The sequence below is a fragment of the Bombina bombina genome, chromosome 7 (genome assembly GCF_027579735.1).
Source record: "Bombina bombina isolate aBomBom1 chromosome 7, aBomBom1.pri, whole genome shotgun sequence".
Classification (NCBI taxonomy): domain Eukaryota; kingdom Metazoa; phylum Chordata; class Amphibia; order Anura; family Bombinatoridae; genus Bombina; species Bombina bombina.
The window spans coordinates 349,474,355-349,493,402 of NC_069505.1; the positions used below are offsets into that span (position 1 = coordinate 349,474,355).

General features: G+C 39.1%; 1 protein-coding gene across 1 annotated transcript in view; it reads left to right on the forward strand.

Moving 5' to 3' along the window:
• The window catches only part of STAB1 (stabilin 1), a 1,127,460-nt gene that overhangs the window by 465,648 nt on the left and 642,764 nt on the right, over positions 1–19,048 (forward strand). Inside the window, exon 25 of the mRNA XM_053721023.1 lies at positions 10,505–10,663. Within this exon, the coding sequence (XP_053576998.1) occupies positions 10,505–10,663 (159 nt within the window). The remainder of the gene's footprint in view (positions 1–10,504; positions 10,664–19,048) is intronic.

A 19,048-nucleotide genomic window follows, 5' to 3' on the forward strand; every position in this document is an offset into this window, starting at 1 on the left:
AGATAGAAGATGCCTTCTGGATGAAGACTTCTTCCGGCTTGGATGAAGACTTCGGCCCGCTTGGATAAAGACTTCTCCCGGCTTCATTGAGGACTTCTGCCGGCTTCGCTGAGGACTTCTGCCACTTCGTTGAGGATGGATGCTGGGTCTTCAAAAACTGTAAGTGGATCTTCGGGGGTTAGTGTTAGGTTTTTTTAAGGGTTTATTGGTTGGGTTTTATTTTTAGCTTAGGGTTTGGGCACCGAAAAAAGCTAAATGCCCTTTTAAGGGCAATGCCCATCCAAATGCCCTTTTCAGGGCAATGGTGAGCTTAGGTTTTTTAGATAGGTTTTTATTTGGGGAGTTTGGTTGTGTGGGTGGTGGGTTTTACTGTTGGGGGGTGTTTGTAATTTTTTTTACAGGTAAAAGAGCTGATTTCTTTGGGGCAATGCCCCACAAAAGGTCCTTTTAAGGGCTATTGGTAGTTTAGTGTAGGCTAGGGTTTTTTTATTTTGTTGGGGGGGCTTTTTTATTTTGATAGGGCTATTAGATTAGGTGTAATTAATTTAAATATTTGATAATTTCTTTTTTTATTTTGTGTAATTTAGTGTTTGTTTGTTTTTGTAATTTAGTTAATTGTATTTAATAAATGTAATTTATTTAATTGTAGTGTAAGGTTAGGTGTTAGTGTAAGACAGGTTAGATTTTATTTCACAGGTAATTTTGTATTTATTTTAACTAGGTAGTTAGTAAATAGTTAATAACTATTTAGCAACTATTCTACCTAGTTAAAATAAATACAATCTTGCCTTTGAAATAAAAATAAAACCTAAGCTAGCTACAATGTAACTATTAGTTATGTTGTAGGTAGCTTAGGGTTTATTTTATAGGTAAGTATTTAGTTTTAAATAGGAATTATTTACGCCTAGATTTAGAGTTCTGCGTTAGCCATCAAAACCAGCGTTAGGGGGTCCTAACGCTGGTTTTGGCCGCCCGCTGGTATTTAGAGTCAGTCAGGAAAGGGTCTAACGCTCACTTTCCATACCGCAGATCCCCCTATGCCAATTGCGTATCCTATCTTTTCAATGGGATCTTTCTAACGCCGGTATTTAGAGTCTTGGCTGAAGTGAGCGTTAGAAATCTAACGACAAGACTCCAGCCCCAGAGAAAAGCCAGGAGTTAAGAGCTTTCTGGGCTAACGCCGGTTCATAAAGCTCTTAACTACTGTGCTCTAAAGTACACTAACACCCATAAACTACCTATGAACCCCTAAACCGAGGCCCCCCCACATCGCCGTCACTCTATTAAATTTTTTTAACCCCTAATCTGCCGACCGCACACCGCCGCAACCTACATTATCCCTATGTACCCCTAATCTGCTGCCCCTAACACCGCCGACACCTACATAATATTTATTAACCCCTAATCTGCCCCCCCAATGTCGCCGCTACCTTACCTACAATTATTAACCCCTAATCTGCCGACCGGACCTCACCGCTACTCTAATAAATGTATTAACCCCTAAAGCTAAGTCTAACCCTAACACCCCCCCCTAAGTTAAATATAATTTTTATCTAACGAAATAAAATAAATCTTATTAAATAAATTATTCCTATTTAAAGCTAAATACTTACCTGTAAAATAAACCCTAATATAGCTACAATATAAATAATAATTATATTGTAGCTATTTTAGGGTTTATATTTATTTTACAGGCAACTTTGTATTTATTTTAACCAGGTACAATAGCTATTATATAGTTAATAACTATTTAATAGCTACCTAGTTAAAATAATTACAAAATTGCCTGTAAAATAAATCCTAACCTAAGTTACAATTAAACCTAACACTACACTATCAATAAATTAATTAAATACAAATACCTACAAATAAATACAAATAAATACACTAACTAAAGTACAAAAAATAAAAAAAGAACTAAGTTACAAAAAATAAAAAAATAATTTACAAACATTATAAAAATATTACAACAATTTTAAGCTAATTACACCTACTCTAAGCCCCCTAATAAAATAACAAAGCCCCCCAAAATAAAAAAATGCCCTACCCTATTCTAAAATAAAAATTGAAAAGCTCTTTTACCTTACCAGCCCTTAAAAGGGCCTTTTGCGGGGCATGCCCCAAAGAATTCTGCTCTTTTGCCTGTAAAAAAAAAACCATACAATACCCCCCCCAACATTACAACCCACCACCCACATACTCCTAATCTAACCTAAACCCCCCTTAAATAAACCTAACACTAAGCCCCTGAAGGTCTTCCTACCTTATCTTCACCACGCCGGGTATCACCGATCCGTCCAGAAGAGGGTCCGAAGTCTTCCTCCTATCTGGGCGATGTCTTCATCCAAGCGGGGGCTAAAGAGGTCCATCATCCGGCTGAAGTCTTCATCCAAGTGGGGGCTGAAGAGGTCCATCATCCGGCTGAAGTCTTCATCCAAGCGGGGGCTGAAGAGGTCCATCATCCGGCTGAAGTCTTCTATCAAGCGGCATCTTCAATCTTCTTTCTTCCGGGTCCATCTTCATCCCACCAACGCGGAACATCCTTCCTCCGCGACAAACTCCCGACGAATGAAGGTTCCTTTAAGGGACGTCATCCAAGATGGCGTCCCTCGAATTCCGATTGGCTGATAGGATTCTATCAGCCAATCGGAATTAAGGTAGGAAAATTCTGATTGGCTGATGGAATCAGCCAATCAGATTCAAGTTCAATCCGATTGGCTGATCCAATCAGCCAATCAGATTGAGCTCGCATTCTATTGGCTGTTCCGATCAGCCAATAGAATGCGAGCTCAATCTAATTAGCTGATCCAATCAGCCAATCGGATTGAACTTGAATCTGATTGGCTGATTCAATCAGCCAATAAGAATTTTCCTACCTTAATTTCGATTGGCTGATAGAATCCTATCAGCCAATCGGAATTCGAGGGACGCCATCTTGGATGACGTCCCTTAAAGGAACCTTCATTCGTCGGGAGTTCGTAGTGGAGGAAGGATGTTCCGCGTCGGCGGGATGAAGATGGAGCCGGAAGAAAGAAGATTGAAGATGCCGCTTAATAGAAGACTTCAGCCGGATGATGGACCTCTTCAGCCCCCGTTTGGATGAAGACTTCAGCCGGATGATGGACCTCTTCAGCCCCCGCTTGGATGAAGACATTGCCCGGATAGGAGGAAGACTTTGGACCCTCTTCTGGACAGATCGGTGATACACGGCGTGGTGAAGATAAGGTAGGAAGATCTTCAGGGGCTTAGTGTTAGGTTTATTTAAGGGGGGTTTGGGTTAGATTAGGGGTATGTGGGTGGTGGGTTGAAATGTTGGGGGGGTATTGTATGTTTTTTTTTACAGGCAAAAGAGCAGAATTCTTTGGGGCATGCCCCGCAAAAGGCCCTTTTAATGGCTGGTAAGGTAAAAGAGCTTTTCAATTTTTATTTTACAATAGGGTAGGGCATTTTTTTATTTTGGGGGGCTTTGTTATTTTATTAGGGGGCTTAGAGTAGGTGTAATTAGCTTAAAATTGTTGTAATATTTTTATAATGTTTGTAAATTATTTTTTTATTTTTTGTAACAGTTCTTTTTTTATTTTTTGTACTTTAGTTAGTGTATTTATTTGTATTTATTTGTAGGTATTTGTATTTAATTTATTTATTGATAGTGTAGTGTTAGGTTTAATTGTAACTTAGGTTAGGATTTATTTTACAGGTAATTTTGTAATTATTTTAACTAGGTAGCTATTAAATAGTTATTAACTAGTTAATAGCTATTGTACCTGGTTAAAATAAATACAAAGTTGCCTGTAAAATAAATATTAATCCTAAAATAGCTACAATATAATTATTATTTATATTGTAGCTATATTAGGGTTTATTTTACAGGTAAGTATTTAGCTTTAAATAGGAATAATTTATTTAATAAGATTTATTTTATTTCGTTAGATAAAAATTATATTTAACTTAGGGGGGGTTAGGGTTAGACTTAGCTTTAGGGGTTAATACATTTATTAGAGTAGCGGTGAGGTCTGGTCGGCAGATTAGGGGTTAATAATTGTAGGTAGGTAGCGGCGACGTTGGGGGCGGCAGATTAGGGGGTAATAAATATAATATAGGGGTCGGCGGGGGTTAGGGGCAGCAGATTAGGGGTTCATAGGGATAACGTAGGTTGCGGCGGTGTACGGAGCGGCAGATTAGGGGTTAATAATAAAATGCAGGGGTCAGCGATAGCGGGGGCGGCAGATTAGGGGTTAATAAGTGTAATGTTAGGGGTGTTTAGACTCGGGGTACATGTTAGGGTGTTAGGTGCAGACTTAGGAAGTGTTTCCCCATAGGAAACAATGGGGCTGCGTTAGGAGCTGAACGCTGCTTTTTTGCAGGTGTTAGGTTTTTTTCAGCTCAAACGGCCCCATTGTTTCCTATGGGGGAATCGTGCATGAGCACGTTTTTTAAGCTGGCCGCGTCCGTAAGCACCGCTGGTATTGAGAGTTGCAGTGGCAGTAAATATGCCTGTACGCTCCCTTTTTGGAGCCTAACACAGCCCTTCTGTGAACTCTAAATACCAGCGGTATTTAAAAGGTGCGGGGGAAAAAAAGCATGCGTAGCTAACGCACCCCTTTGGCCGCAGAACTCTAAATCTAGCCGTTAGTTATTAATTGTAGGTTTTATTTAGATTTATTTTAATTACATTAAAGTTAGTGGTTGTTAGGGTTAGGGTTAGACTTAGGGTTAGGTTTAGGGGTTAATAACTTTAGTATAGTGGCAGCGATTTTGTTGGCAGGAGATTAGGGGTTAATAACAGTAATGTAGGTTGCGGCGATGTTAGGAACAGCAGATTAGGGGTTAATGATATTTAACTAGTGTTTGCGATGCCGGAGTGCGGTGGTTTAGGGGTTAATATGTTTATTCTAGTAGCGGCGATGTCCGGAGCGGCAGATTAGGGGTTAATAATTTTATTTTAGTGTTTGCGATGCGGGAGGGCCTTGGTTTAGGTGTTAATGGGTAGTTTATGGGTGTTAGTGTACTTTTTAGCACTTTAGTTATGAGTTTTATGTTACGGCGTTGTAGCATAAAACCCATAAATACTGACTTTCAGTTTACGTTATGGATCTTGTAGTTTTAGGCTGTACCGCTCACTTTTTGGCCTCCCAGGCAAACTCGTAATACCGGCGCTGTGGAAGTCCCATTGAAAAAGGACTTTTGGAAAGCTGCGGTAGTTACGTTGCGTTCCGGCCAAAAAAGTGTGCGGTGCAGCTAAACCTGCAAGACTTGTAATACCAGCGGTAATGAAAAAGAGCCTTAATGCTGCTTTTTCACCCATACCGCAAAACTTGGAATCTAGCCGATTGTTTCTTCAGAGGTACTTTTAATGCCAATATAGATATTAAGAATGGTCACTAATGATACGCTCAGAAAGATTAATGAAGCGATGATCAATTAAAGGGACATTCCAGCCAAAACTGGAATCAAAATGGATGCATTTTAGTTTTGAATAGAAGCATTGTTGTAATATACATGTATTAGCAAAAATGCTTCTAATAAAAGCTACATCTGTTTCAAAAGTGTATTTAAAGGGACATTAAACCCAAATTTTTTCTTTCATGATTTAGATAGAGAATACCAATTTAAACAACTTTCTAATTTACTTCAATTATCTAATTTGCTTCATTCTCTTGATATTCTTTCCTGAAAAGTCTCTAGATAGGCTCAGTAGCTTCTGATTGGTAGCTGCACATAGATGCCTCATGTGATTGGCTCACCAATGTGCATTGCTATTTCTTTAACAAAGGATATCTAAAGATTGCAGCAAATTAGTTAATAGAAGTAAATTGGAATGTTGTTTAAAATTGTATTCTCTATCTGAATCGTGAAAGAAAGTTTTTGGGTTTAATGGCCCTTTAAGTATGCATCGTGCACCAGCATTTTAAACAAAACACTTGCTTAGAGAGCATATTCTACCATCTGGTAATGACTCAATTGTCAATGGCTTACATGATACAAGCCCCACTGGTGCTGTGAACATCTGCAGTATTTAAAATGTTGGTGCACTCAGAATATCTAGCTATGCTTTACATGCACGTGCAGAGAAAAATGCTAACACTAAAACAGTGATAACTTTTACTAGAAGCATTTTTGTGTATACATGATTATTGCAAATATATTCCCATTCAAAGATGTAATTCATCCATGTGCAGTTAAATTTTGACTGGAATGTCCCTTTAAGTCAAACATAATCTCACATTTACAAAGTCACTTGCCAACATTACAAGCATCTGTGTATCTAGACTAATGAAATGTCTTTTACAGATGTTTCTTTGGTCTTATTAAGCAGAATTAGAAAACATTTTGTTTTGTTATTACAATAGTGCCAACAATAATGATGTGTTATATAGGCCCAAGATTACCAAAAGTAATTAGATTTTTGTCTTCCTTCTCTATACTCCAATAGCATGGCGATTTTTTTTCAAAAGTGCTAATTCATTTTTAAAAACATGCAAACTGGGAAAGTGACTTTCATGAATTTAACGGGAACCACAACACCTGCTTCAAATGTTGTAAACTAATTTGTTGTAATTGTGCAAAATAAACTCAATTATTTATGCTGTCTTTTCATATTTTCATTATGTTGTAGAAAAACAGCTTCATAATTTAAAGTTTAATCAGCAGCCTAGCACTTGCTATGTCTGCTTCCATATTGTAACGCGCGTCTTCAGCATTAGTAGGTCACGTGACTCACACGGCACCTTCTATTTCTAACACTGAGGAAGCAGAGTGAGGACTGCAGTTTCTAAAACGAACAGTGTTCTAAAGTAATCCGTCTACCGCGTAGGAATGTGACTACCGCGTCACTTCCGGTGACGTGAATCAGCTGCTTGAGGTTTGTGGCGCTCACTGCGCATGCGCTAGAGGCCCAACCTTCTTAAAACAGCTGATGACAGACGGATGCATGACATCGGGTTTTAGCTATGAAGTGTCACTATGAGATGCTCGGTGTTCGCAGGGAATGCACTGATGATGATCTCAAGAAGGTCGCGTTAACCCCTTGGCTGTCCGCTCACCCTGAATTAAGTAACAATAAATTAACAAACCGCAACCTCACAACTATCACTGACGTGGAGGCAATAAACAACAGCCTCATGTTTACCCAAGCCTTACATCTACCTCGCTCATAAGAACAGAATCGATTGCAACCTCACATATTGTCCACTGCAACCCACAGGCTTATTTTTTGTCTCCAAAATTTGATTCCAGACTACAGATTTACATGACCTTATCGCCGTTAGAGCTCACTATATCTGTGTCGGCACTACATAAGGAAAGCAAACTAAGCATACAAACAAGGCAATGGCCCCAAACGGCAGCGTAGACAACAGACACCGGTGTTTTAAAATAAGTTGTCTACCAATTAGTTAATGCAATATCTGTTATCTCTTTATCAGCTGTTTGTATGAGGTTGAGCCTCTACCGCATGCGCAGTGATCCCCACAAACCTCCAGCAGCTGATTACACGTCACCGGAAGTGACGTAGTTGCGCATTCCTATGGTAGACAACTTAATTTAATACAACGGTTTCAGACACTGCTATATAGCAAGAGCAGGGAAGGAAGCAGAGAGGGGGAGGGAGACTCAGGGCTCCTGAGACTTTAAGTAACATAGATAAATGCAGAAGTATCTGGTTACAATTATATCTGCAGAAGGAGTTTGCTTTCTGTCTCCGGAGCCTTTCTTCCCCTGTGCATTCCTCTCCCCCTCCCACTTTCTTCCCTGCTTTTGGTATTTATAATTATAGCAGTGACTGAAGCTGTTCTTAGAAGACACTGCAGTGATCCCTCTGCTTCCTCAGCGTTAGTAATAGAAAGAGGTGCCGTTTTAGTCACATGACCCACTGTAGTGGAAAGTACTTCACAATATGGCAGCAGACATAGCAGATTGAAGGCTGTAGATCATCATTAAAATTATAAAGCTGTTTTCTGCAACAGAATGCAGTAAGATGAAGACTGCATGCAGAATTGTAGTTAGTTTATTTTGCATAATCAAAGAAAGTTAGTTAAAAACTTTTCAAGCAGGTGTTGTGGTTCCCTTTAATGTCATCAAACAGTGAGACCATGGACTAGTTTCCATTGCTGCTGTAAACTGTGTAAACTGGTGGTAACAAGAAGTAATTACATTTACGTCTATAGTGATTTTTTTTTAATGTTAAATGGACAGTAAAGTCCAAAATGTTTATGTATATGCTTATATATATATTTTTATATATATATATATATATATATATTTATCTTCATACTTTATGTATTTAACATTTTCTGCCCATCGCTGAGTGACTTAGCCCCTTCGCTGTGCTAGATTCTCAGCCGGCATGAGAACGAGGCTCCTATTGGAGCCTATGGAAGCGTACTCTTGTGAGTGCTAAGCTTCCATGCAATGTTAATGCGAGGTAACGTTCACATTGCGCTCAACTTGTAATACCAGCGCAATATTTTGCGCTACACTTGTAATCTAGCCCTTTATTAGGAATAACATTTTGAGTTTAATGTTTCTTTCAAGAAAAAAATTAAATAGAGAACAACAAGAAAAATATATGTACAAGGGTATATAATAAGGCTTATTTGGAGCCATAGAAGTATATAAAACAGACACCTCTTTCACTCATCTAAATAAAGGCCCTAATATATGTGGAAAGTAAGCAGATAATTAGCATTTGAATGGCTAAAGCTATAAAAGAAAATGTGTGGGTCATGTGCTGTTTTATTATGACAGACCAACAATGCAATAATAAAACAAGCAGTAAGGAAAAGAGGAAGATCGGTCTGAAAGGTATAAATAAGTAAAATGCAGAATATGCACATTTTGATTTACTATGATCTTGTGAGATTTCACAGTAAACTGAAAAGGGAAATAACATGAATGTGCCTGCACATGCCAGATGGTAACTCCTTTGCAAGTCCCAGGACTAGCATCCTGATTGGCTGCTTAAAGTCCCTTTACAATGAGGTAAATATTGAGAAAAAATATCTTCCTTTTTTATATAGAGATGTTCAGGTGATATTTTCTAGTTAGCTTTTTAAAGATATGCTGAATCACTTTTAAGTGCTTAAACATTTGGGTATCATACACCTTTAAGGTGGGATGAGATGCAGATGTTATAACAGTGAGGTATTTTTTAAGAACTTTGCTCTTGGATATTTTCTATAGAAGAAGCCTCTTTTATTAATGGTTTAATTTTTGTTAGGTGGATGTCAGGTTTATGTATTGTAAACTAACTATACATGGAGAAGGGCAGTGTTTAATTAATCATATTAAATATATTGTTTTACGCCAAGTTTCCATTGGTCCAAGTTAATTCTAAATTAACACCTCTGATACTACCACAAACTTCAATAGACTCACTTACACAACAGAAATGGGCTAACAAGGGGCTTTATAGAATAGCTGATGTGCTGGTGGGTGATAGTTTCATCTCATATGAGCAATATAAAGCCATTGATCCTGATGACAGAAATATATGGTATCATTATCTGCAATTGAAATCTAGAGTTCAGGAGGTGACGGGTACCTTCAGGACACCGACACCCACTACATTTGAATCCTTATGTTTAACTAAAGACCTGACACATGGTACAATCTCCATATTATACCCCACGTTTAACAATAATTTTAGAGAGGCTAAATCGCCAACCATTATGAAATGGGAACAAGAATTGGATAAGACGTGGCCCTTAAAGACATGGAACTCAAACTTAGCCAAGGGATTGTCATTCTCTCATAATGCTTTGCTTAAGGAAAATTTCCTCAAGGTGGCTTTTAGATGGTATTTGCACCCAACGAGGTTCGGAAGCTCTGCAGACTCTTTCCTGAGGCTATGCTTCAGGGGATGTGGTGATAGAGGGACATATTTGCACATGTGGTGGCATTGCGAAAAAATTAGGGAGACTTGGGAGAGAACATCTGATCTTCTTAGTTCCATTTTCCAGAAAGAAATCATGTTACATCCTGAACATGCATTACTACACTTCCCATTACCACAAATACCGAAACAACATCATAAGTTAGTTATGACAATATGTACAATAGTAAGAATTAGTGAAGCACAGTTCTGGAAATCTACGCCCCCTAGCTTTGGGTTCATTGAAAAAAAGATAGCACATCATTATGAAATGGCAAGCATGGCAGCAGAAACTCTAAACACTAAAGAAAATTTTGTTGTACAATGGGAACCATATATCATGTACCATGAAGCTAGAGTAAGGAGAAATTACGAATCCTTATAGTGAACATGTGATATAAGATTGAGATTACACCGAGGAGCCGGGGCCTACCATCTATCACTTATTACCTATCACATATTTATCGCTTTATTGAAGGTTTACAGAGAATAGATTCAAATGGAAATTTGTTGATTACACTGATCTGTTAATTTAACATGCCTGAGTATGTTATTGTTACTATTATAAAACTTAATAAAAACTATTTCAAATAAATATATTGTTTTAATGAGAATATGTGTCATTCTGTTTAGGGCATTTGTATCTATGTTGGTCCAGGCCATGCAACTTGCAAGTGTAATTCTGGATGGAGCGGAGATGGTATTGAATGCTTACCAATTGATAACTGTGCATTGGAGAGTAGAGGTGGCTGCCATGATAATGCTACTTGCAATTACATCCAACCAGGAGAGGTAATTGAATTGTTTTATTTACTAAACAATATTTTATTTTCTTGGTGATCTTATATCTTGCTTGATTATTTCAAATTGGAACAGCAATAAGAGAGAAGAAATGGGACAAACGATTTCTGAAAACAAATTTCCCTTTTCAAGTTGCATCACATGTGCAATGTACAGAGACTAAATGTAGATGGTCATAATAATGATAAAATGAGAGGTGGGTGTGGATTGTTATTTGTATTTCAGCGTTATCCACAGTGGCGGCTGGTGAATTTTGAAGATGGAGGTGCACTAGACCACACCCCTTGAAATGAGGCCCCACCCCTTTAACGAGAAACTATGTATATTTGATACACACTTCACACACTTACACAGACAAACTGCATACATACTGTACACACTACATACATATACACATTACACAAGCATACATACTGTACACACTACATACATATACACATTACACAAGCATACATACATACACACTACACACACACACAGACTACATACTTTCTTGTAATGCATTTCCCATTGAATATAATATAAAAGCTTTGACGTGACATTATATTAAACAATATAATTGTCAGTTTCAATGCAAATGATTAAATATTAGCTTTGGTGGAAACATGTTTTAGTACGTTAATAATGTATGTGCCGACTTGGTGATAAACTTCTAAAAATGTTCTTGCAGGCAGTATGGTGGTAGCCATATAGGAATTGTAGTTAAAGGTACAGTCTACACTAAAATTGTTATTGTTTAAAAAGATAGCTAATGCCTTTACTACCCATTCCCTAGCTTTGCACAACCAACATTGTTATATTAATGTACTTTTATATATGTGATTATGGAGCTGTCAGATGATGCACACATGCAAGGTAATCACAGAGGTAAAAAGTGTATTAATATAACAGTGTTTGGTTGTGCAAGACTGGGGGATGGGTAATAAAGGGATTATCTTTATAAACAATAAAAATTATATTGTAGACTGTCCCTTTAAATCTAGGATAGGCATATCAAAGATCTGCTATTCATATGTACATGAGAGGTATAACAGCATTAATAAAGCTTCTGAATGATAATGGGAGTAATCTGATGTTTTTATTACCCCAAGCAACCATCCCAGCTCACCTTAAAGGGACATGAAACCCAAAATGTTTCTGTCATGATTCAGATAGAGAATACAATTTTAAACAACTTTCTAATTTACTTCTATTATATAATTTGTTTCATTTTTATTAGTATCATTTGTTGAAGGAGCAGCAATGCACTAGTGGTTTCTAACTGAACACATAGGTGATATATATATATTTCTCCAACATTGGTGTGTCCGGTCCACGGCGTCATCCTTACTTGTGGGATATTCTCTTCCCCAACAGGAAATGGCAAAGAGTCCCAGCAAAGCTGGCCATATAGTCCCTCCTAGGCTCCGCCCACCCCAGTCATTCTCTTTGCCGTTGCACAGGCAACATCTCCACGGAGATGGTTAAGAGTTTTTTGGTGATTTAATGTAGTTTTTATTCTTCTATCAAGTGTTTGTTATTTTAAAATAGTGCTGGTATGTACTATTTACTCTGAAACAGAAAAGGATGAAGATTTCTGTTTGTAAGAGGAAGATGATTTTAGCAGACAGTAACTAAAATCGATTGCTGTTTCCACACAGGACTGTTGAGATGAAGTAACTTCAGTTGGGGGAAACAGTTAGCAGACTTTTTCTGCTTAAAGGTATGACTAGCCATATTTCTAACAAGACTGAGTAATGCTGGAAGGCTGTCATTTCCCCTCATGGGGACCGGTAAGCCATTTTCTTAGTTAAACATATAAGAATAAAGGGCTTAAAAAAGGGCTAAAAAACTGGTAGACATTTTTATGGGCAAATTCGATTGCTTTATTGGGGCATATTATTCAGATTCTAGCTAACAATTGGCATTATAATCTTGGGGAACGTTTAAAAAACGGCAGGCACTGTGTTGGACACCTTTTTTAGTCAGGGGGCCTTTCTAGTTATAGACTGAGCCTCATTTTCGCGCCATTACTGCGCAGTTGTTTTTGGAGAGCAGGGCATGCAGATGCATGTGTGAGGATCTAAGAATCACTAAAAAAGCTTCTAGAAGGCGTCATTTGGTATCGTATTCCCCTCTGGGCTTGGTTGGGTCTCAGCAAAGACTATAGCTGGGACTGTATAGGGGTTAAATTTAAAAACGGCTCCGGTTCCGTTATTTTAAGGGTTAAAGCTCTGAAATTTGGTGTGCAATACTTTTAATGCTTTAAGACACTGTGGTGAAATTTTGGTAATTTTTGAACAATTCCTTCATACTTTTTCACATATTCAGTAATAAAGTGTTTTCAGTTTGAAATTTAAAGAGACAGTAACGGTTTTATTTTAAAACGTTTTTTGTGCTTTGTTGACAAGTTTAAGCCTGTTTAACATGTCTGTACCTTCAGATAAGCTATGTTCTATATGTATGAAAGCCAATGTGTCTCCCCATTTAAATTTATGTGATAATTGTGCCATAGCGTCCAAACAAAGTAAGGACAGTAATGCCACAGATAATGATATTGCCCAGGATGATTCCTCAAATGAGGGGAGTAAACATGATACTACATCATCCCCTACTGTGTCTACACCAGTTTTGCCCACACAGGAGGCCCCTAGTACATCTAGTGCGCCAATACTTATTACCATGCAACAATTAACGGCTGTAATGGATAACTCTATAGCAAATCTTTTATCCAAAATGCCTATTTATCAGAGAAAGCGCGATTGCTCTGTTTTAAACACTGAAGAGCAAGAGGGCGCTGATGATAATTGTTCTGACATACCCTCACACCAATCTCAAGGGGCCATGAGGGAGGTTTTGTCTGATGGAGAAATCTCAGATTCAGAAAAAATTTCTCATCAAGCTGAACCTGATGTTGTGACTTTTAAATTTAAATTAGAACATCTCCGCGCACTGCTTAAGGAGGTGTTATCTACTCTGGATGATTGTGACAATTTGGTCATTCCAGAGAAATTATGTAAGATGGACAAGTTCCTAGAGGTTCCGGTGCCCCCCGACGCTTTTCCTATACCCAAGCGGGTGGCGGACATAGTAAATAAAGGCCTAGATTTGGAGTTCGGCGGTAGCCGTCAAAACCAGCGTTAGAGGCTCCTAACGCTGGTTTTGGCCGCCCGCTGGTATTTGGAGTCAGTGATTAAAGGGTCTAACGCTCACTTTTCAGCCGCGACTTTTCCATACCGCAGATCCCCCTACGCCAATTGCGTATCCTATCTTTTCAATGGGATCTTCCTAACGCCGGTATTTAGAGTCGTTTCTGAAGTGAGCGTTAGAGCTCTAACGACAAAACTCCAGCCGCCTGAAAATAGCAGGAGTTAAGAGCTTTCTGGCTAACGCCGGTTCATAAAGCTCTTAACTACTGTACCCTAAAGTACACTAACACCCATAAACTACCTATGTACCCCTAAACCGAGCTCCCCCCATATCGCCGCCACTCGATTAAAATATTTTAACCCCTAATCTGCCGACCGCCACCTACGTTATACTTATGTACCCCTAATCTGCTGCCCCTAACCCCGCCGACCCCTGTATTACATTTATTAACCCCTAACCTGCCCCCCACAACGTCGCCGCCAGCTACTTAAAATAATTAACCCCTAATCTGCCGCTCCATAACCGCCGCAACCTACGTTATCCCTATGTACCCCTAATCTGCTGCCCTAACATCGCCGACCCCTATATTATTATATTTATTAACCCCTAATCTGCCCCCCTCAACGTCGCCGACACCTGCCTACACTTATTAACCCCTAATCTGCCGAGCGGACCTGAGCGCTACTATAATAAAGTTATTAACCCCTAATCCGCCTCACTAACCCTATCATAAATAGTATTAACCCCTAATCTGCCCTCCCTAACATTGCCGACACCTAACTTCAATTATTAACCCCTAATCTGCCGAGCGGACCTCACCGCTATTCTAATAAATGTATTAACCCCTAAAGCTAAGTCTAACCCTAACACTAACACCCCCCTAACTTAAATATAATTTACATCTAACGAAATAAATTAACTCTTATTAAATAACTTATTCCTATTTAAAGCTAAATACTTACCTGTAAAATAAACCCTAATATAGCTACAATATAAATTATAATTATATTATAGCTATTTTAGGATTAATATTTATTTTACAGGTAACTTTGTATTTATTTTAACCAGGTACAATAGCTATTAAATAGTTAAGAACTATTTAATAGTTACCTAGTTAAAATAATAACAAATTTACCTGTAAAATAAATCCTAACCTAAGATATAATTAAACCTAACACTACCCTATCAATAAATTAATTAAATAAACTACCTACAATTACCTACAATTAACCTAACACTACACTATCAATAAATTAATTAAACACAATTCCTACAAATAAATACAATTAAATAAACTAGCTAAAGTACAAAAAATAAAAAAGAACTAAGTTACAAAAAATAAAAAAATATTTACAAACATAAGAAAAATATTACAACAATTTTAAACTAATTACACCTACTCTAAGCCCCCTAATAAAATAACAAAGCCCCCCAAAATAAAAAATTCCCTACCCTATTCTAAATTAAAAAAGTTACAAGCTCTTTTACCTTACCAGCCCTGAACAGGGCCCTTTGCGGGGCATGCCCCAAGAATTTCAGCTCTTTTGCCTGTAAAAGAATAAATACAATACCCCCCCCCCCCAACATTACAACCCACCACCCACATACCCCTAATCTAACCCAAACCCCCCTTAAATAAACCTAACACTAAGCCCCTGAAGATCTTCCTACCTTATCTTCACCATACCAGGTTCACCGATCGGTCCAGAAGAGCTCCTCCGATGTCCTGATCCAAGCCCAAGCGGGGGGCTGAAGAGGTCCATGATCCGGTCAAAGTCTTCATCCAAGCGGGGCAGAAGAGGATCTTCCATCCGATTGAAGTCATCATCCAGGCGGCATCTTCTATGGTCTTCCATCCGGAGCGAAGCGGCAGGATCCTGAAGACCTCCAGCGCGGAACATCCATCCGGCCCGACGACTGAACGACGAATGACTGTTCCTTTAAGGGACGTCATCCTAGATGGCGTCCCTCGAATTCCGATTGGCTGATAGGATTCTATCAGCCAATCGGAATTAAGGTAGGAATTTTCTGATTGGCTGATGGAATCAGCCAATCAGAATCAAGTTCAATCCGATTGGCTGATCCAATCAGCCAATCAGATTGAGCTCGCATTCTATTGGCTGTTCCGATCAGCCAATAGAATGCGAGCTCAATCTGATTGGCTGATTGGATCAGCCAATCGGATTGAACTTGATTCTGATTGGCTGATTCCATCATCCAATCAGAAAATTCCTACCTTAATTCCGATTGGCTGATAGAATCCTATCAGCCAATCGGAATTCGAGGGACGCCATCTTGGATGACGTCCCTTAAAGGAACAGTCATTCGTCGTTCAGTCGTCGGGCCGGATGGATGTTCCGCGCTGGAGGTCGCTCCGGATGGAAGACCATAGAAGATGCCGCCTGGATGATGACTTCAATCGGATGGAAGATCCTCTTCTGCCCCGCTTGGATGAAGACTTTGACCGGATCATGGACCTCTTCAGCCCCCCGCTTGGGCTTGGATCAGGACATCGGAGGAGCTCTTCAGGACGGATCGGTGAACCTGGTATGGTGAAGATAAGGTAGGAAGATCTTCAGGGGCTTAGTGTTAGGTTTATTTAAGGGGGGTTTGGGTTATATTAGGGGTATGTGGGTGGTGGGTTGTAATGTTGGGGGGGGGGTATTGTATTTATTCTTTTACAGGCAAAAGAGCTGAAATTCTTGGGGCATGCCCCGCAAAGGGCCCTGTTCAGGGCTGGTAAGGTAAAAGAGCTTGTAACTTTTTTAATTTAGAATAGGGTAGGGAATTTTTTATTTTGGGGGGCTTTGTTATTTTATTAGGGGGCTTAGAGTAGGTGTAATTAGTTTAAAATTGTTGTAATATTTTTCTTATGTTTGTAAATATTTTTTTATTTTTTGTAACTTAGTTCTTTTTTATTTTTTGTACTTTAGTTAGTTTATTTCATTGTATTTATTTGTAGGAATTGTGTTTAATTAATTTATTGATAGTGTAGTGTTAGGTTAATTGTAGGTAATTGTAGGTAGTTTATTTAATTAATTTATTGATAGGGTAGTGTTAGGTTTAATTATATCTTAGGTTAGGATTTATTTTACAGGTAAATTTGAAATTATTTTAACTATTTTAGCTATTAAATAGTTCTTAACTATTTAATAGCTATTGTACCTGGTTAAAATAAATACAAAGTTACCTGTAAAATAAATATTAATCCTAAAATAGCTATAATATAATTATAATTTATATTGTAGCTATATTAGGGTTTATTTTACAGGTAAGTATTTAGCTTTAAATAGGAATAAGTTATTTAATAAGAGTTAATTTATTTCGTTAGATGTAAATTATATTTAAGTTAGGGGGGTGTTAGTGTTAGGGTTAGACTTAGCTTTAGGGGTTAATACATTTATTAGAATAGCGGTGAGGTCCGCTCGGCAGATTAGGGGTTAATAATTGAAGTTAGGTGTCGGCGATGTTAGGGAGGGCAGATTAGGGGTTAATACTATTTATGATAGGGTTAGTGAGGCGGATTAGGAGTTAATAACTTTATTATAGTAGCGCTCAGGTCCGCTCGGCAGATTAGGGGTTAATAAGTGTAGGCAGATGTCGGCGACGTTGAGGGGGGCAGATTAGGGGTTAATAAATATAATATAGGGGTCGGCGGTGTTAGGGGCAGCAGATTAGGGGTACATAGGGATAACGTAGGTTGCGGCGGTTTACGGAGCGGCAGATTAGGGGTTAAAAAAAATATGCAGGGGTCAGCGATAGCGGGGGCGGCAGATTAGGGGTTAATAAGTGTAAGGTTAGGGGTGTTTAGACTCGGGGTACATGTTAGAGTGTTAGGTGCAGACGTAGGAAGTGTTTCCCCACGTAGGAAGTGTTTCCCGCGGCGGGCCTCAAAAACGTGCTCGTGCACGATATCCCCATAGGAAACAATGGGGCTGCGTTAGGAGCTGAACGCTGCTTTTTTGCAGGTGTTAGGTTTTTTTTCAGCTCAAACAGCCCCATTGTTTCCTATGGGGATATCGTGCACGAGCACGTTTTTGAGGCCGGCCGCGTCCGTAAGCAACTCTGGTATCGAGAGTTGCATTTGCGGTAAAAATGCTCTACGCTCCTTTTTTGGAGCCTAACGCAGCATTTGTTTGAACTCTCGATACCAGAGTTAAATTTATGGTGCGGCCAGAAAAAAACCTGCGGAGCGTTAACAGCCCTTCTACCGCCAAACTCCAAATCTAGGCCAAAGAGTGGGAAAAGCCCGGCATACCTTTTGTTCCCCCCCCCCTATATTTAAGAAATTATTTCCTATAGTCGACCCCAGAAAGGACTTATGGCAGACAGTCCCCAAGGTCGAGGGGGCGGTTTCTACTCTAAACAAACGCACTACTATTCCTATCGAAGATAGTTGTGCTTTTAAAGACCCTATGGATAAAAAATTAGAAGGTTTGCTTAAAAAGATTTTTGTACAGCAAGCTTACCTTTTACAACCAATTTCATGCATTGTTCCTGTCACTACGGCAGCGTGTTTCTGGTTCGAGGAAGTAGAAAAGTAGCTCAGTAGAGAAACTCCATATGAGGAGGTTATGGACAGAGTTCACGCACTTAAATTGGCTAACTCTTTTGTTTTAGATGCCGCTTTGCAATTAGCTAGATTAGCGGCGAAAAATTCAGGGTTTGCTATCGTGGCGCACAGAGCGCTTTGGCTAAAGTCTTGGTCAGCGGATGTGTCTTCCAAGACAAAATTGCTTAACATCCCTTTCAAAGGTAAAACATTATTTGGACCAGAATTGAAAGAGATTATTTCAGACATCACTGGGGGAAAGGGCCACGCCCTCCCACAGGATAGGTCTTTTAAGGCTAAAAATAAGCCTAATTTTCGTCCCTTTTGCAGAAACGGACCAGCCTCTAATTCTGCATCCTCTAAGCAAGAGGGTAATGCCTCACAGCCCAAACCAGCCTGGAAACCAATGCAAGGCTGGAACAAGGGTAAGCAGGCCAAGAAGCCTACCACTGCTACCAAAACAGCATGAAGGGATAGCCCCCGATCCGGGACCGGATCTAGTGGGGGGCAGACTCTCTCTCTTTGCTCAGGCTTGGGCAAGAGATGTTCAGGATCCTTGGGCGCTAGAAATAGTTTCTCAAGGTTATCTCCTGGAATTCAAGGAACTACCCCCAAGGGGAAGGTTCCACAGGTCTCACTTATCCTCAAACCAAATAAAGAGACAGGCATTCTTACATTGTGTAGAAGACCTGTTA